The 20,638-nt window shown below is 43.8% G+C and overlaps 1 protein-coding gene across 1 annotated transcript in view; it reads left to right on the top strand.

Moving 5' to 3' along the window:
* The window catches only part of GLT1D1 (glycosyltransferase 1 domain containing 1), a 51,481-nt gene extending 49,461 nt beyond the window's left edge, over nucleotides 1-2,020 (top strand). Inside the window, exon 12 of the mRNA XM_009320965.1 lies at nucleotides 523-2,020. Coding sequence (XP_009319240.1) covers nucleotides 523-669 — 147 coding nt within the window. The 3' untranslated portion in view covers nucleotides 670-2,020. The remainder of the gene's footprint in view (nucleotides 1-522) is intronic.
* The last annotated feature ends 18,618 nt before the right edge of the window (nucleotides 2,021-20,638 follow it).

Raw genomic sequence — 20,638 nt, forward strand, 5'->3', positions numbered from 1 at the left:
AGCTTGTTGCTGCATGCCTGCTCTTATCTTTACACTGTGACTATATTTATGTAGTGAGTTTTTTAGTCTTACCATAAAATTAACTAAAGATGTCACAGTAGCAATGAGATGTAAGTTTAGCTGAGCTGAGATCAAACAATCTGATGCCAGCTGTCCTCCATGCAGGAAACCAGGAGAATTATTTAATTTATAACCAGTCTGTTTTTCTAACACTTGGGTAGGCAAACAATTCTTGTGTCATTAAATTTGTTGCCCATATTTGCCCTAACGGTCTTGGGATTGTCTTTTTTTTTAAATGTCTTAGTTGGTGGGCTGTGTAAAATAATATATAAAATAATTATTTATTGATCATTGCTTATAAATAAACTGTGGTACTTGACCTTGAAAAATGACTTTGAACAGCTTCATGTATTGGCTCACAGTAGAAGCGCTTTACCGAAATAAAGATACGGGTACAAGGTATGTTAGTATCATTAGAACTTCAAGGAACTTTTAATTTATTATTTTCTTTATCTTTTTTAGGAGTTTGTTGTGCTCTCTGAGAGTTTGATGAATGACCCCATTATGGAAAGAGAAATTGTAACAAGGGCCAAAGACTACGTGAAGAAACATCATTCATGGGAAAGTGAAAGAAAAGCCTATCAGAACCTTGTCCTAAGACTCCAGTGAATTGCAAGACTACAGCTGATAGCCAGCAGCCTGTGTAGAGCACTTTAATGATGGATATGTAATTGGGTTTGGGTTTCTCTTGGTTTCTTTTTAGAAGAGATAGTAAGACATGCATTATTATTCTATTCAAACATACCAACATCACAGGAGTTGCCTGCTACTTCAAACTAATCAAATTTATCTAATTCAGCACGCCGTCTCTAGTGTACCAATTTATCACAGACCAGTATCATTTTGTAAGATCACATAGGAGAAATATACTCCTTGAGCAGACACAAAATTTTTGTTGTTGTAAGGCCTCAAAGGGAGGATGATTTCTTGTACGCAGTGGAGCACTCCACCACATAGAGCTTACATCAGATGTTCTGATCATGTTGCATCCCAGCCAAACTGCAGTAGCAGTTTTCTTTCCAATTATACCAATCTGAATGTACTCAGGTACATGTGACACGCACATACATGTTCATAAAGCCAAGATTAGTGATATATAGAGAGTATAAAATTATTAACACGAAAGCTTTCTTAAGACTGAAAGATCAACGTGTCTATTGACTGCATAACGATCAGGGGGCCAAAAAGCAGACGGAGTGTTGATGCTTGGGGAAAGTGAGGGGTATAGGGCATGTTTTGTGCTGCTCTCTAAGTACCTGAATTGCTTTCAGATAAGCTGATCTGGCCAAACAGCCCAATGCCTGCATTTTCTCGGGTCCTGGGACTAGAGCAGGAAGGTTGGCACAGCACCCGACAGCCGGACGTGGCTTCAGATTCCGGAACTGCACAGTGCTGCCTGCAGCAGCAAGACGTGCTTGCAGGCAGAGACGATTTGTTACATAAACTACCTCTTAGCCAGTTTCTTTGGTACCTCTGTGATTTACTTATTTACTAAAAGATTTATGAGAGCTGTAAAAAGGGGTGAAGGAGCGGGGGGAGGTATTTTCAATTTACTATGTATTTTGGTACTGTTCGTTCTCATTTGTGGCTTTCAGGATATATTGTAATACACTGCAGCAGACTATTTTAAAGTGAGGCTTATCTGTGCTTGAAGTCCGTACTAATCATTCCTGCCAGCCCAGTGATTATGGACATACCTTTGAATCCATAATTGGTCATCAAAGGACTTACATTTATAGAAAAAAAAGAGGGTAATATTTTTAACTACTTGTTATGGGGAAACTCTGTTTATAGGCTTGATCCTGCCCCCATGAGAACCAGTGAGAAGTTTTCTATTGATTTGAATGGTGGTTGTATCAGACTTTTCTTTGTAATAATGAAGTTCACTGGGTATTTTAAGCTTTCCTCTTTATTTTTGATGTTTTGCAACTGTTGGGACAGTAAACAAGAAAGTAATTTGAATGTCTTAAATTGACTTCTCCGAAACTTTCCCCCCCTTTTATTGTAATGGGCTTCTGCTCAGCATTGCCTTCGGTAACACAATCCCCAAGGGCACAACTGGCCGGATTTCAAATAAGAGAATTGCTACACTCCCTTTTGAGCACGTTTTTCCTTAAATAATTTCTGGTGTGGCCTTTGACATGCTGGGATGTAAGTACATCTGCGCTAGTTCTCAGTTTAGAAGCCACCAGCCAACATCTGCCACTGAACAGTTTCTAAATCTGCAACTGAATCAGCCTGTTGGGTTTTCCCTGCTGTCTCAGGAGGAGCTGCATTTCTTTGGACACCTCTGTCACCGGTGAGTAGTGAGGCCTCTCGTGGGATTGCAGTGTCTCTTTTGGTCACCCAAACTATGTATTACAGGAGGGACCCCTAGAACACAGATTTTCAGCATGATGTATGTGGTATGGGACCTTTATAGGCAATAGGAAAGAAAAAGACCATTTATAGCTAGCTGAGCCGACTGCAGGGCGTCCTGTTCTTCTCAAAACACCTTCTCACGGATCTCCTCTGCCGGTGTCTCTCTGATAAGCTGCTTGTTTGGCTTTGATCCTTAGCGCTTGGCCCACCCCCCCCTTCCTATAGTATCGGTTGTCTTCTGAGAAATACAGATTATTAAAAACAAATGAACAAATACATAATGTGGGATAGAAGTCTAAGCATTGAGCTAATGGTAAATGTTTAGTAATAGTAATGATTAGAAAGCTTTTTCTAAAGCGTGATATATTTATTACCAAGCTTCAAGCAACTAAATACATTGATCTGGAGTTTGCGCTATTTCCAGCAAAACAAAACATGTTCAAATGACACATTCTGCTACACCCTCAGAATGTAATTAACATACGATTTTTCGGGCTGTGTTTAATCTATAAATATGAAATCTGCATCTGGGAAACAGCATGCTCATTTGCATGTGATAACCATACCAGAAGCACAAACAACCCTTCTGCAATATATGCATTAAGAAAAAAAAGAAGAAAACAACCAAAATAGTGGTGAGCTCAGCCCTCAGGACTGTTTTACAGTCATCAAACGAGGCAGCATTCATCAATCAAGGGCATTCAGCTTTGATATCATTTATTCCATGGGCTTGTGTTCTGCAACATGAAGCCTGTCTATAAAGGCTTAAAGGTTGGGGCAACTGCTAGGGAATTTCGTCACAATGAATTGCAATTGAATTTATGTTTTAAATTTCATCTAGTCTTATGTTCCAGGCCCATAAATATTCAATGAGTCTTGTAAGTCCTTGTAAAGAAAATACTAGACCCTATGCAAGCAATTTTAGGTATAATTATCTTTCCAGCAACTTCACTCAAATGATTTTATATTTAAGAATAATCCTTTTGTTGTCCTGCAGCCCTAATTATAGTATTTATCTTCCCCCTTCAAAGCCCCATTTCTTATCCTAGCAGCTTTTTAAGCAAGGCGCACCTCGATGAGATACAGATACAGCTCCAAAAATAGCACTTGTTCTGTTCGCAGGGAAAACCTGCATTGTGTATTTACCCCGCGGCTAATTCTGTATTTCAGGACCTTGAAATGTACTGTTAATTAATCCAATTACATGCATTTTATTTTGCAATTAATTCTGCCATTGAATCCACAGGAACTGAATGAAAGCAGTGGACCTGTACAATGGGTACTGCTATGCCATTTCCTTTCTTGGCACGATCACTTCAGAAGTGGAGACAATTTGGTAGTGTGTGGCAAAACCCAGCTAGAGCCTGTGGTGTGGGGAATGAGAGCTTCCTGAGTTAGGATTTCGTTTTAATTAGCCCTAAAGCGTACATGTTCCAATTTTTAGAGTTAGTTTCTACATTCCCATTACAGACTTACCCAGCGTATGCCCTAACTGATGCTGAGTTAAGTCTTCCCATTTTTGTCTGCTCCCAGGCAAAAAGTTACTGTTGGCTTAAACCAGCAAGGATTTACCAGCTCCCACCTGCGCAGGCTTGGCTCTGCCGTTCTCCCCAGCAAGTGGAGTCAGCGCGGCACTCCCCTCCTCTGCTTCCACCCTGCCGGGGAGAGCATTGACCCGCAACTGGTCCTACCCCTTACAAAGGGTCTCAGTAGGGAGTGAAAGGGGATCTTGGCTTCCCAGAGCGAACACAAAACTTGTCAGACTCTTGTCCTTTGCCAACAGCGCAATCAGCAGCTGGCTCTGGACACCGGCCTTTGGAAAACAGATTGTACTGATCGGAACTGGCTTATCTCGGCGACAAGCAGAGCACCTTAGAGGTGGGCTGTACAATGTGTCTGGAGGGAAATAATGTAGTCTGATAGAATTGGGGAAAGGATTTAGATATATATCTCTAAGGATTTAAAGAAAACTTTTCTCTTTGGACTCATTACAGCTCATTTTAGAGTATTTCGGACTTGAGAAGGCATGAATGAAACAAAGCAGTGGGGGAAGGAACTGGAGTATGACGGTTAGCACATTCTTTCAATGTTTTAGAAAGGCTGTATCTGGGGAGACTTAGCACCAAAAAATAATTAGTGGCATTGGCCTTTAGAGCATTAACATTTTAAATTCAGCTTTTGCACATGGCAAAAGTTGACCGTTACAATAGTTATCAGGGATGCCAGGGTTTGTAGGACTTCGACATGTTCAGCCACGATCGCTTTGGTAGCTTGGCGGACTCAACGGCTTAATTCAGAGCCCTTTGGGGTGCAATCTGATGCCGACCATTGTGGTTTCAAGTTCTAACAGAACCTCAGAGCTCCAAATTAGCAAAAGGCGATCTCAGGGAAATTAGTTTTGACGTTTTGCCATTAACCTACTTGACATATCAGGACTTAAGGACAACTGTCAAAAGAAAATGTTAAATTATATATATTGGAAGATTTAAAAGTATTTGTGTTCTTACATAATTAACCATCAACTTAGCCTGAATATAAAGCAATCGAAACATCTGCAAATGCTACCTTTATGTTTAATGAATGCACAAGTATTCGGTCTTCTTTTTCAACATATTTTCTCCTGTCTATTGGGCTCATAACCCGTTCTGTCCCTTTCTCCCCTCAGTCTTTTTAATCTTTTGGTCAAGAACCGTTCCACGTGAAAATAAAGAAACAGTTTTGTCAAAGGCTTGTCAGAGGAGATGGATGCTTCCATGTGGAAATCAATCATTTAATGGCTCAGTGGGATCTGAGCATTTTTTTCATTAAAAGCTGTCCAAAGTAATTTCATCACTCCAGAATTTATTTCGCTTCCACCCTCCTCTGTCTGGTTGGTCCAAGCCCAGTTGCTTTAACGTTTGAAACTTAAACCCCATATAAAAGCAGGTCGCTACAGCCTGAGCTGCAATTGCTTGGTATCTCCTTCCACGTGTCCCAGTATTCCTAGATGCCACGGGTACCTTTGATTCTGCCTGACGTAGCCAAAGGAAAGTCTTGATCTTCCAAAGTCTTAATTGCATTTAGAATTTTGGAGTAAAGGATCTGCTATTAAAAGAGTTATGGTCACCAATATAAGAGCAAACGGTAAGATAAAACCAGGATTTCTAATTTTTTAAAAACAATCTACATTTTCTAAAGGGGGTGGATAATTTTTATGTGCAATTTAATCATCTTTGAATGAACCACATTTTCATCGAGTAACTATTTCATGTCATTCCTATGACATCTAATTTTAGGTATTAAATTTTGAGGGTACTTGAAATCTCTCATCCTTTCCAAAAATGTAGGCCAGCATTTGTTTTGTTCAGTGCCTGAACAATGATTTTAGAAATTCATTTCCCCTAGAGCATTGCCATTAAGCTAATTTAAAACATTTGTTTAAAATCAAACAATACATTTTAATAAGAACAGCAGAGAACATCTGGTTACTGAGGAATCACAGTTGCAAACACCTGACCTGAAACAGTATTTAAAACACCCCCACAGCACCCTTTAACCCTTCCTACTCCAGAAGCAAGTCATAGAATAGAATCATAGAACAGTTTGGGTCGGAAGGGACCTCTAAAGGTCATCTAGTCCAACCCCCCCTGCCGTGGGCAGGGACATCTTCAACTAGATCACGTTGCTCAGAGCCCCGTCCAACCTGACCTGGAATGTTTCCAGGGATGGGGCATCCACCACCTCTCTGGGCAACCTGGGCCAGTGCTTCACCACCCTCAGCGGAAAAAATTTCTTCCTTCTATCTAGTCTAAATCTACCACCCTCTAGTTTAAAGCCATTCCCCCTTGTCCTGTCGCAACAGGCCCTGCTAAAAAGTCTGCCACCATCTTTTTTATAAGCCCCCTTTAAGTACTGATAGGCTGCAAGAAGGTCTCCCCGGAGCCTTCTCTTCTCCAGGCTGAACAACCCCAACTCTCTCAGCCTTTCTTCATAGCAGAGGTGTTCCATCCCCCTGATCATTTTCGTGGCCCTCCTCTGGACCCGCTCCAACAGGTCCGTGTCTTATGCTGAGGGCTCCAGAGCTGGACGCAGCACTGCAGGTGGGGTCTCACCTGAGCAGAGTAGAGGGGCAGTTATGACAGCCAGCTCCCCCCGCGACTCGCCCCGCCGGTACTTCTGCGGCTCCGCCGCCACGCCGGAGGCGGCAACCACCGGAGCCCGTCACCGCTTCTATGATATTTTAGTATGCGTCTTACATTGCAATTTCCATTCTTGTGTACTTCAGCACAAAGCTTCTTAAGACATGTCAAGCTATAACTATAACCTTGCTAGATAGAGGTCACATTTCATTTGTCTCATTCAATCAAGTTACATCAGGCATTGAAACTAAATGCCCCTGTACTGCTTCAAAAATTAATCTCTGCCACTGAAGAGTTGCGCTGTTATTTTAGTGGCTTTAATGAAGTGAAATGAGTTACGGAATCTTTTAATTTAACTTGAGTAATATATCAAAAGCTTATATGCTTGGAACATGGCCTTTGCCATCCCTTACAGCCTCCTAGCTTTTTTTTTTCTTTTAAAAATATGTTTAAGTGAGAAGTCACCTGAAATCACATTAAAAAATATATAAATTCCTGCTTAGCTTGTACAAGTGTTCACGCCTTTCATCACCCGCTGTGGTGCATGCCTGAGTCACCTGAATAATGTTCTTGCTTTCCAGAGGTAGCGCCTACCCATACCCTTCAGCACCAGGGCTCAGTGCTTTTGAGGAGGGAGGAAGCTGCAGGCCATCTGTAGGGCTTTTAGCACAACGCTGTTCTGGTCTACAGTAGAAATAATAAATACTATCGGCAGGACCTGTTGGCTCTACAATCCCTATTTGCATACCTGGTATAATCCAGCAACGACAACAGTTATTTGAAGAGCAAGGTAAGGCTGTAAAGGTAACACACTCTAATGAAGTAGTAATGCTCTCAAATATTGGTACAAAATATTAGCACTTCAGTCCCTATTTAGAAGTCGACGGCTGCATTCAGAGAGTCAGACTGTGACGCCATCGGGGCATTACCTCTCGTTCCTCAAACAGCATCAGCAACTGTTGGATTACAAGGTGCTATCTGACGTGAATAAAGGCATTAAAGGCTGGCTCACACTTCATAACGTGGTTTAAAATACATTTGTCTTGGCCAAGCATTAGTGACAATATAGCTATCTACAGACTGCACTGCAAGTCGGGCAAAAAAGTGGCATCTTTTTCTGTATGAAAGTACAGCAAAGTAAGAGACAATGGGGAAATATAATAACCATTTTCTGGAATAGGAGAACATTAGTATTACATGTTCTGAATATTCATCATCTTTTAATACCATTTCACTCTCTTTTTGATCTTAGTATGACCCTAGTCATGATTCTGTTCTGAACAGGTTTAGTCCTTCACAAAGCCTGTAGCTCATCTTCAGTTTTCTGTTTACTGTTTCTTACTGATTACATCTCTTACTGTTGTAGCCTTGGGAAATGCTCCGAGGTGTCCCTGGAGTATTACGTGTCTAGTTACCTAGTGCATCTTCCGTCCTTTTTAGTTACTTTCTGTAGCTTAATGAGATCATTTTTCGATCCCCTCCACCATTAAAACATTTGTCCCCGCATGTCGTTTGTTTGAATAAAACATCAGGATGTGTCTCCCAGCCACCATTGTTACGGTAACACTGTTCCATGCTGAAGCTACTCCCATCCTTTTATCCCACTGCTTGCCAAGTTCAGATTTTGCCAACAGGCAGCGCCACAGCAGGATCGAGTCACCCAACCCAGCTCCGATATGGGGTGCCCTTTGCAGCGGTAGCCCAGAGCGCAGGGCGCTTTGTACTGCTGAGAAGTGGGAGCCGTAGACGTGCCCGTGGACATACAGGGAAACCCCTAAATGAAATGGGGAAGTCAGCCAAAGCAGAAATAAAAGAAGAGCTGTATCCTCAACCCTTCTCTCTGCTAAGCAGGGAAAGCTTTGAAGGGTTACTGCTGATGTCTTTCAAGAAGTTTGCATTTCTTTTGAAGATAAAGAGGAGACCAATTTGTGGCACTGTAATTCCCTTCTCCAGCAGGTTAGACTGCAAACCAAGGACTTTTTTTTATTTTCCTTAAAAGAAAAGTGCCCTTTAGACTCTTTGTTCTGTGAGGCTAGGATCTCCTGATGACTGGTGGCTGCACACGCCTCTACAGGTCACTGCAGGAGCTTCAGCCTGCTAATATTGTAGCACTCGCTTGAGTTTTGCCAGTGCAAGGCAACGTGGTTCTAAACGTCACGTCAGGAGACAATGCAGCAGACTGGGGGGCTGAACTAATGTGTGGAAGGGAACATATCACACAGCAAGTCATTCACTGGACTAGAATAAATCCTCCAGCCCTGGACTGTGATCGCTCCGCAGCCCAGTGAACCACAGTGGTGGGATTTTTGTTGGGGCTGAATGCAAATGCTTGTTCACAAGGACCAGGTTGAGACTGCAGAGAACGACCAGTTTCATCCCATTGAAACAAAGCTTCCTCATACAGCTGATCGCACGGTGAGACCCCAGCTTCACCAGGCTTTAAATGGAAGGACCAGTCCAAGAGACTCAGTCTCTTTTGTCACTACACTCCTACCTCATGCTGCTAACTCCTGTAAAATTAAATCCCATTTCTAAACAGGAAGCATTGATCCTCAGGTCTGTAGCTTTTAAGCAGCAGTCATTAATTCTCGTGGATGGCTCCTATCTTGTTTAATGTCTCCAGTCCCAGACCCAGGCAGTTAATTGAACCAGTACATTAAAAGCCACGTAATGGAGATATGCCGAGGTTCAGCTGGCATCTGTAGAGTCAATGGGCAGCTCAGGGGAAAATGTGAAGGTTTCATGCAACGCTGATCTATCTTAGAAGAGGCCAAATTCCTGAATATGAACTTTGGAGGCAAAGAACGGATGAGGGTGACGTGCCTGAGCCAGTCTGGCAAGAAGGGGCAGTGGTAGGTTGCAGCTGGTGCCAGTGATGGACACACAGAGCAGCTCAGCTGGAGAGAGAGAGAAAGAGCGAGTGCTTATCCTGCCTGCAAAGAAACAAGCGGAGGCATCTTGGAACCATGGAAGAGAAACGAATCCTCAGCGGGGGAATTTCTGCACGAAGGCAAATAGCCAGGAACTGATTTCCTCTAAACTACTTTATGGTGAGCAAGCTTAATCTCACCTTCATGTGAGGATCTCATAAATATAGAAAACTATTTGTCCAGATTTCCTTTATGGTCAGTGGAGAGTCCAGGCCTCCTCAAAACGATAGTTCATCAACACAACCTTTGGTGAGGATGATCCACCCACTGAAGGTATTTGTCTCCATTGGGTGAGACCTTTCCGACACCCACATCTCAGTATGAGAAATTCCACCCCAAATTCAGGTACCGACTTTCTGACAAGGGGTTTGGGACTGGAGGACAGAATCTTTTTATAGACAAACTCCTGAAGGAGGAGCCCCAAGAAACAGGTACCCTGGAAGTGAGAAAGCTCTCTAAGCCCTTGTGGGCTGTGCAGGCAAAAGCAATATCCTGCACGTGTGGTGTGTGTGCGCAGGGTTATCCTCCTGTGTGCACCATTAGGAGAGCAGTGAAACTAGCTGCAAATATCTCTAAGTTTCTCTTGAGCTAGACTGGGCAGCTGTGTGGTACAGGGGTACAGCCGTTGCGATGGCAAATCTAACAGGAAGAGCCGGCAATGCTGTGCGTCCCGCCAGTGAACGCAGCTACAGAGCACAAACAAGTGTTCCCCAGGCCTCAGCCACGGTCCAACTTGCATTTTTCCCATCAACTGTACTTTGTTTCTCTGGTACTATTTTTTCTGTATTTATATACATTTAAAACTATTAATAAATGCATCATTTTTGCTATAACATTTGGGGAAGGAAATGCAGTCTGATTGGTTTATAAAAATTAACAATAGGTAACTTTTAATTGAAGAAAAGTTTGTTTCCTGAATCACAGCAAACCAGGTTTCTACTTTAAGCAAAGAAAACATGACGGCTTGATCTCAAATCCCACAGAAACCTGTATCCATCCTTAGCTTTGCACAGTGCAGGTGTGTAAGAGTCAGTATATATTTAGTGGGACCTTCCTAAAGTGTCACACTGGATCACCTGATGTAAAATGCGTTCCTGCTGCACTACAGTTGCCACACAGACAAATAACACGTGCATGCAAGGACTTCCATTAATGTGTCGTGATACTGGAAGATTTCCGGAAAGACAGAAATTTAATCATGGGAAGCGAAAAAAACCGACAGCCTGGAGATGAAGCAGGCACTTTTGTGATGCTCTTTCAGAAGCTGTCACATAATACAGCTGCTGTTCTCCCCAGCATCTTCTTGGTTTTGCCTGTAAATGCATGTCTCCCTGTTCCCATCTATTTTTGGTAAGGCCAAATGTCCCCCGGAGCACTATAATTATCTCCGTCAGAAAAGTCAGAAGAGTTTACAGCTGAAGTAGGTGTCTGCCCACAACAGGCAAGTCAGGTACACCCTCATGTGTGTTGGGGAGGTATTAAAATCCAGCTGCTGCACGCAGTTGTCAGGGAAAGATTTGGGAATCTGGCTGTACTAGTGGGAGAGATTTGTGTAGCATCTCTGCTTTAGAAAATAAGAGAAAATAAGTCATATTATCCCTCTGGGCTTTAACTTCAAACTGTTAAAGATTGAGCAGGATAAACTTATTTTAAATAAAACCTTGCTGCTTCATCTGTTGGAAGGGAGAAAAACAGTTGAGCCCCTTAATATAAATGCAATAATGAGGATATGCTGGTGATGCTTTCCCTGCTTTCCCTTTTGTTTATTGCCAGTTTTCCCTGCAACACATTCCAGGGTTAGAAAATCTCTGCCTAGTTGTCTGAAATAAGTGAGGTTTTACTCTTAATGAGAAAAGTCAACTTTTGTTACGGCAGTGATAAAATTCAATTACATTAAGTTTTATGTGTGGCTGAGTATCCCTATACACAAAAAGTGAAAACTACATTTTCAACAACGTATGTCAACTGCCAGAATCTTGGTAAGAAATGTAAAAAACCATTATTAAAGAGGGTAAGCCTTGCAAAGACATTTTGGAAGGATGTTAATGGCTAAGACCTTGAGTTCAGATTTGGGGAATGCAGAATACCAAATAGATGCCAGGCTACAAGCAACTTTTGTGTGTGTCTCTGCTCTGAGGTGCCAGGGCCTGATTTGCAGTGGAACTCCCATCTCCCACTGATTTTATTAAGAATATTGGCTGCATGGTACACCTCCGAAAGCAGGCCTTTGTGTCATAAACTGGGCACTCAAACTAACTACTGCTTTAAAACTGAGGATTTTAAAATGTTCCATCTCTGTAGTTCCCCTGTATTTTCCAGGTCAACGGAAAATTCAGAGAAATCCAGATTTTGCGGAAAAGAGCTGTCGTGACAAGTACATCGTCCTTTATTTGTGACAACACTCGGCACGTAACCCCAGAGCGAAAGGCTCCGTCTCTGGCCTTGGATACACCGACTGCCTCCGTGGAGCGGGGAGTAAGTGTGGGCTGATACAAAAGCTGCAAGTACCCATTCACAGAGGAAGCAGATTAACACCCTAAGCCGCCGAATAATTTCCATTGCATATATATGCAACTGCGTGAGCGAAATACCCATGTTTTGCTGCATATTATGCTTCATTATTTTTGAATACAATAGATCTCTTGGCATTAGTACTAAATGAATGGTAAGTTCATTTCATCTGAAAGTCTAAACAAACAAGCACTAACAATGAGAATAAATCAGATTTCTGCAGCGCTTTCAAGTAGCTGGTAAAAATAATATTTTAATCAAATAACTCAGTTGTAACTGCCATGAACTACTGGGAAGGTTAAGGCTGTGGCTCAGTATTCTAGTGAGAAAACACATAGAGTTATTCAAATCACGCAATTTCATCGCCACCACTTGACTCAGATTAAAAGCAGAAGATGGCAGTCTGAGTTTCTATCCCTGCTACCAAGCTGAAGCCACCAACAAAACAAAGGTTAATGGAATATTCTGAAAGGCAAGCCATTTAGCAAGAAAATGCAATGCTATATAAAAATAACTATGGCCAGACTGGAGTGGTTTACCCCAAAATAAAGAAATGTTTTTGGTTTATTTTGGTTTACTCCAAAATGAGGAATAAGCTCACATTTAAGACTCTGGACCAGTGTTTGTGAGATGTGAGTTCAGTTCTTGGCTGCAGCATGGACTGCCTGGTGCGGCCAAGCTCGCACAGGAGGTGACTGCCTCTATTTCTTGGGAATACTGCGAGGCAAGAGTAACTGGAAAGTCTGAGCTGCTCAAATATGGCGATGCTGAAAACCAAAGGGAGCGCTGCAGGTAACACCACTTGGATGTGCTCTGGGGTAGCTAAAATTAGAATTTAGCTCTGAAGGATTTAGTGCTTACTGAAGTCTGTGGGAATCATAGTTCAGTGAACTCTGTGTCAGGCCTTTTCATGGGTAATGAGCAATATATAGTTTGAAACATATTCTCAGTTAACCTCAGTGAAATGAGAAATAACATGACTGCAGACCGTGCACTTGCATCAGATTAAAACCAGTCCTTAGCGTGCCCTAGATATGACATAGTCCCTATTCAAAGGAATTAGAGCTCAGTAAGAGCTGAGAACACTATTTTTTGCCTTTTTTTCTACAGACAGCCTTACCCAGAGACTGCCAGATTATTTTTTTTGAGACCGAAAGAAAGCACCATGGTCATCTAATTTAAACTCCAGCAGAGCAGATACCTTCCTACTTCCTACGTCCGGCCTGGTGGCAGCATCTGAGCCAGAACACTGCTTCCAGAAAAACGTCTAAAACCACAAGCGATAAACCTGTTGCAATCCTTGGTGACTTGTTCCCTCACCATAAGAAGCTTGTTTCTGGTCTGCATTTGTACAGCTACAGCTTCATACCCTGATGGTCATGTCTTTGCCTATGGATTAGAGTCTGTTCAAATTTATGTTCACCACGTAAGTACTTACGGGTTATGATCAAAGCACCACATAAGCTCCCTTTGATACACGGCATGGATTGCACTCTCTGACTCTCTCTCTCTCTGAGATGTTTTCCAATCTTTTAATCATTCCCCTCTCTGAATCCTCTCCAGTTCCTGAGCCGGCGTGATTGGGAGGCAATGGCTGGGGCGAAGAGGAAGATAAAGTCCTACACTTCTGAAAATGTTTCACTTCTAACTCTTTTTTGCTGCCCAATACCTGCTAGAGGCTGAGAATTCAGCACCGCCACGCAGACTAGACTGGTCTGTTGAGGACATTGGCTTCAGCAGCTATTCAAGGATCGGACACCCACTCCACCTCTGCTTCCTGAGCTGCGGCGTGAGCGCCGGCACTAGCAGATTGGGCTGTTAGCCAGCTCGTAACTCCATGCACGTTCATGAACTCCACTTCCAGGCAGCTGCTTGGGACCAACTTCTCTCTCCAGTTCATCGGTGCATGGCCACTAACCTGAACGCTGCAGCTCCAAAACCAAGAGGCAATTTTAAAGAACACAAAACCTGTCCATCTGTGCCCGAGACGCACAGCCCTGCTCTGCGCCTTTGGAAACCAGATCCGCGGCAGAGGTAGTGCACAGGCATGTTGTCAGAGGCCTTTTAAGTCTGTTTAACAACCTGAACTCTTTGCTAGAAAACATCTGATACCAACTAGACTAAACCCAGACTTATCAAAAAGACACGGTAATAAAAGCTAATTTTGATTGCGGACGTCAGCACAGAGTTAGAGGGACTACTGCCAGTGATGATAGCTATGGCTTCAGAGGTAAAAAGGGACGAAACCAGCAACTGCCTTGGTAGTCATTAAAAAAAAAAGAAGACAGACTTAATAAAATGGTTGTTGCTGGGCAAGAGACCAGCTGAAAGTGTTGCACTTTGTAATAATGGAAAGCGAACGTTCCCCAAATCAAACTGCCTTGCAACTGAAACAGGCATTTGTATTTAACTGAAAAATTAGCAGGAACAGCTATTGCCAGTGCTGCATGGTTTCTTTCCCCCCACCATTAAGCTGCCCACCCTCACAACCTGACCGGAGGGCCCTGCCCTGGGACGGGGTTTGGCTGTGCCCCCCATGCCGCCCCCGGCCTGGCCCAGCCCGAGGGCTCCTGCCCGTGCTCGCCTGTCCGTCTCTCACAGCCCGACCTGGAGAAAAATCAAACCTACTTTCCTCTCTCTGCCTCAGCAGGCAAATTTGTCAGCAGGGTGCAGCACGTTGCAGGGGTGTCAGGGGCTGCGGGAAGAGCTGTTTGCTGCTGCGGCAGCTTGGGGCACGCGGATGAAAGATGCTCCGGGAGCAAATCAGCACAATCACAGCTCGGTGAGGATGAAAATAGCGTCTGCAGCTGCACCGGCTCGGGAGGGGCAGGGAGCCCAAGCGAAATGTGTAGGAAAACAGGTTCATCACTGGGGAGCCAACACCTTCCTCGCTGTGCTGGCACTCACCCTGCACCCGGCTCTGATGGCCTCGGATCAGGGCTGCGTTGACCTGGGGGTCATGTTTGTTTGTTTTCTTGTTTCCTGCAGTTGGGGAGAAGGGTACATGCCCACGATATTATTGTTTCCCTCTCTTTTGTCCCACGAGGCAACTGCAGGTCTTGCTTAGAAATGGGCGTGCATGTAAGTACGGCCGGTGCCAGGCAGCCTGCGGGAAGGCTTAGCTGCAAAATGATGCCAGCCATGATACAGCTCACAAGGCTTTAAAAAACTGAGTAATTACTATATACTAATATTGTATATACTAAAAATTAGAAAAGAATTCATCTGTCACTAATTAAAATAATTGTCACCACAGGAAAAAGCTCTGTGGAATACTACTCCGTATTGACTTAAAGAGTGTTTCTACGACTGATAAATCAGGAGTGGACTTTTGTCCCATGAACCTCTGCTTTCCAGTAAGATCTTTAATTGACTTCTACATAAAGATTATGAATGACTCAAAAACTGGTTCATGCTGCAACCAGTGAAGTGTTCTTTTTTCTCTTCCACACCAAATCCTTAAATGTCAATCTATTAACATAACAAATTGCCCATCGGAAATAAGGCTGCCTTTGGAGGCTGGGAGCGCAGGCTGTGTTCCTTATTAGCCCTTTCCTAGTCCCCCTACGGCAATTTAAACTGAAGTAAACTAACATGTGGGTGATTAACTCACTTACAAAAAAAGCATAAAATAGTAGTTTTAATCACCCGCCTCTATTATTTCCACCAGAAAAAGTTAATTTGAGCAGTTGCAAATGAAGCCTTTTGAGTCCAGCTTTACCTAATTAAGCTTATTTAAAAGGCAAAAAAAAAAAAAACCCAACCCTCCAAAATGTTACAGAAAAATTCTCATAAGACAATCCCAAACCATTTTATTGTATATTGAATATTCATTTCCATAAGCAAAAAATTTAAAATAACCAACCACACAGCAAATCAAGACTTTATGTGCTGAAACTTCCCCTGCTTTGCATAGCTGTGACACCACCTGGGCCAGCCTGCCTCTCGCAGTTTGGTGCCTCACGCAGCTCAAGAGCTCAAATCTGACAGCAACAGATATGGTTAAAGAAAGGAACAAAAAACAGGTGGAAATTATTACTGCTTTGCTCTGTCTTGGCACCACATGTAAAAGCAACTGCGATCACGTCAGATCCCCCCAAACACACAGCACGAGATGCTGAAACATCTCAATTAAGAGAACTGAAACGCAACAGCAGCCTCCAAAAAAAGGGAAGAGAAGCCCTAAGCTGCTTTCCTATATTGTATGTATCGCACAGCAGTTAGAGGTCCAAAGGTGATCAGGGCCCCCCCTCTCCAGCCCTTGCAAGGGGAGGCTCCCTGTTTTATCGTCGGCGCTGTCCTCCCTGTCCCCAGCTGGAGCTGCCAGTGACCACCGAACCACCGGTGCCAGCCAGCCAGGCACAACTTCCAGGGGACTCTGTGACAAAGGCAAGCCCCAAGCCCTTTCTGCTCGCTAGTAAAAACCTGGCACCACCAAGAAGGCAAATAATTAACAATAACCTTTAAAAGGAAGTTTTTGTTAATAACTTGTTTCCAAAAAGCTGTCCCAGCCTCTTGACTAAATGCGATCAATGAATCAACACACAAGGTTCAGGTGTCAACCGTGCTGTGCATTTAGGGGCAAATATAGCCTAAACAGCCAAATAATCGTGCTGCTTTCTCAATACATACAAAATTTATGGTCGCTGCAATATTTCAGCAACGGCACTTTTTGAAGGAGGAACAGGCTGCAGAGCAATTAGGATGAAAAAGAGTTTTGGCTGCATTTAGCTCAGCGGCTCTCATCTGTCACAGAAAGGAATTTATGCTGCTGCAGAAAGGCCGCATTAAAAGCCTGGGAGGAGAGCATGCACCCCCCAGCTTTTGGGTGTTGCAGTGGCCAGAAGCTTCTCTGCAGTGCCAAAAATATATATATATGGAAATGACAAGCTTTTATTAGTGCTCCTATCACGGAAAATAATAAATAATCAAGTCTTTACCTCTCCCATCACCACAATTAGTTCTTTCTGTCTCGTATTTTTGTCCCAAGGGTTTGAAGTATGTTGCATTAAGCAATTCCTACGGTCTATGGTTTCCTTACCTCTGTGGCTCCTGCTCGAGACCTACTGGCTTAGTTGCTACAGGAGTTCAGAGTCTGACTCCTCCGCTGCAGCTCTTTACTTCCAGGGACAGTCCAAGAAAGCATATTCTCCAGCAGTAAAATTATAGCTAGTTCTTTCTAATTCATTGAGATCTAGAGTTACCTCCAGATTACTATTGATTTTCCAGTCCAGACAAGTACATACCTTTCCTCGGGTATTTTGGCTTTGGGTGATGAACAGCAAAGATAAATATAAAGACAAATAGGTGAAACCTAATATCTGTTTACATATGTTGGGTAAACATAGGACTAGCTCTATTATTCAAATAAGCTTAACTACGTACTTAAAATTAAAAGCATGTGTGATTGCAAAGCCAGAGCCTAATCTGGAGACACAGCTCGCTCCTGATGTCCTGGCCACGACAATGCTCAAGGCACCACCACAGCCCCATGGGTGCAATATATTTTTTTGTTGGTGGTGGGTTTTTTTACTTACTGCTTTCTGTTCAGACAACCACCCACAGAAGTCCCGACTCCAACTGCCAAACGTCCAACACACACTCCATCAGCTGTGCATGTCCCCAGAGCCACAATGTTCTGACATTTTTAATGTTAAATTGCCAGAAAGCATTTTCGAGGAGCGGGATTGGCTCCCCTGCAGCACAGCTGGGCTTCACGAAGGCGTCTGCCCATTGCTGTCGCCACTTACATGGACTGAACACTTCGTAGCCTTGAAAAGTTTTGGCTTAATTGACTGCTCTGACCTACTCTTTTTGGAATTATTTTACTTTTATTTCCCCACTTCTCCTAGTTGTCGCTGTTTTACACTGTAACACACTGCTTACAACTGCAAGGTTTCCAGCAGCACCCCCAAACTGCAGGCAGAACTCCTCGCAGTGTAACAGGAGTTCCAAAAACCTGTGAAATGTGACCGCTTGGGTCTTGCCCACGCCAGAAGCGATGCCACTTGTGACAGATGCAGCTGTACCACCCCCTCAGTGCAAACACAGACAGGCTGGACCACAGGCACTCCGTACCCACACAGGGTTATTCGCACATGGGAAAGGAAATCATTGAGTGGCGTAAGGCCTTATAACGTTATAACTGTTCATAACAGGGACTGAAGAGCTGAAAACACATTGCGCGTTCCTCCACAGCTAAAACAGTGTGGAGAGCACCCGGCAGCTGAGTAAAATGCTGCTGCTTAGGCTTGACACTATTAGGTTCCCACCCATCACTATCGGACCCCCAGTCTCTGGAAGATAACGTCGGTTGATGCTTTGCTGCTCCCCAATGTGTTCAGTCTACGTCTATGAAGCCCCTCCAGAAGCTGGCAAGTGTCCGTCCTTTCAGGAGTCAGTGCTGGGGCAGGTGGAGGCGGCTGCCTTGGCTGCGGTTTAATGAGGAGCTGTATGGGGACAGCTTGGAGGAGAGGGAAGGACACAGGCCACCTGGTGAACCTGCTTAAAATGTAGCCAAACAGCAAGTGCAGGGGAGCCCTTATGCCTTCGCATCTTAAATACTGTGCGGACTACTGTTACGAGGAGGCAGGATAGAAAGGTTGGGAAAAAAATAACCTGGGAAGAATTGCAGTGGGTTCATTTTCTGAGCTCCGTTGTACAAAACTCATTTCTTCAACACCCATCCCGCCCACTGGAGAGTTCAAACTGCTGAGCCAAAGTCTACCCCTTCCCTTGGAGCAATTTGCAAGCCGCACCTGGGAGGAAAGCTCCCTGACATCCCTGGCAGCTCTGAGAAATTCTGCGATGCCAGGAAAACAGCAGGCCCTGACTAAAACGGAGAGGTTGTGTTACATCAGTCCCTCCTCGGAGCACAAGCACTTGGAACATTAAAAAGGGAAAAAAAAAAAAGTTTCATGGATCTGATCTGTTGCATCTATGAAAACACTGAAAGAGGCGAGAGACTGTAGTTCATTTTTCAGTGATAGTAAATAGGTGTTTATATATCCTGTCGTCTTCTGCATATCCACACACTGTCTGTAAAGCTGTATGTTTTTTTCTTTGTTCAAGACTTAATTGTCCTGAGTATTTACTGCCCATATCTACTACCCACAAATGATGTGTTTCAAGCTAGTTGTACTCTTTTTTTGGTGGGGAGGGAATCCTGAGATCAATAAATCAAGTTAAATAATTCATAGCTAGCCCCTTTTATAGAAAACAAGTCTATTCCCCCACCTCCCCACACCCCATATTGTTGTTGTTATATTATCTGTATGAGCCAGGCATTGGCAAGGAGACAGAAAAAAAAAAATGACAGGACATTGTAAGAGAATTTAATGAAGTGGCTCCAAATATTGTATCAAAATAAATGAAGCGAATAATGCAAGAGCTCATTCCAGGTCCCTTCTACAACAATAACTATTGTGTGAGCAGCACATCTGAGGAGATGGGGATGGATGGATGAATACAAAGGTGCCACTCTGGCACATTACAGAGCAGGGAACAATGGGCAGCCTGAATTGCTATATTTAATTTCAGTAATACTTCGAGTCTAGATACTCAGGAAGAAAATAGCAGGTGTAAAAGAGGAGGAGGAGGAGGAATTATCAGCCTTTCTGATCTCACTTAACTATTTTGCTTCTGCTTCGGATGGAGGAAAACGGGCTGATCGCATGCCTGCATCTTTGAACTCCTGTGCGAGCCCATCGTGCATTTTGAGTAGCTTGACGACAGCCATCAGCAAGCAGAGCTGCTGGCCTCCCACTAGGAGGAAGACACTCGCTTGGCACTTCCACTCACAAATTATCGGCCTTTTATTAAAAATATATGCAATAGCATGCAATAGAAATGGACACTTGGGCCTGCCACCGCAAAGCTCCGATCTGCAGTCTGGTCCGGGCCCAGCTCCAGCAGCAGATACAACTGGCCTTATCTTCAGCCCTGAACCTGCAGTGGGCTTGGTTCAATGGACCTTCTGGGTTTGCCAGCACTCACAGCTGCGCTCAGCAGAGACCTCAGAGCTTGGCATGAAAGCATGGGTCCTCGCTAGGGCCCTGCTTTTGCAGATGTGGCTGCTTATTCATATCCCCTTGATGACACAGCGGGAACGATCCCCCTTGGTTTGTGCAGTTGTCAGATAGGGACCTTTATCTGCACACAGAACCCAGCACAAGGATTCAGGCATTGACAGTTTTCCTATTCTCAAATTACTGTGCTTTCCTGCCACTGTCAATAGCTAGGGGACACTTGCTATTCTCTGGCTCTGTGCAGAATACCTTTTTATTTCTCCTCTCTATATGAAGAATCCTTCACACTAGTACTACCTTTCTGGGAACGGCATTGAACACTCAGGTAATGCACAGTGCTGCCAACAAAGCTTTTGTCCAAGCTTCTTTCAGCCTGTCCCTGCACCTTTTAACGTTGGCACTGTAAGAGGCCTCCCAGCTGTTCCCATTTGGGTGCAGGGGCACAGCCAGTAACACAGCAGCACCCTTCTGCGGAGGCCACCGTTGCAGGAGCACCGCGCTGCCGGCGACCCAGGAGTCAGGGCGCAACAAGTTCCTACCAGTTGTGACAGCCAGAAACAGTGACATTAGAAATCCAGCTGGGGCATCAGCAGCAAAAGCCATTACAACTGTTACCTTTGCTTCTCAACGC

Source organism: Pygoscelis adeliae, unplaced genomic scaffold, assembly GCF_000699105.1.
Source record: "Pygoscelis adeliae isolate BGI_AS28 unplaced genomic scaffold, ASM69910v1 Scaffold353, whole genome shotgun sequence".
Taxonomy (NCBI): Eukaryota; Metazoa; Chordata; class Aves; order Sphenisciformes; family Spheniscidae; genus Pygoscelis; species Pygoscelis adeliae.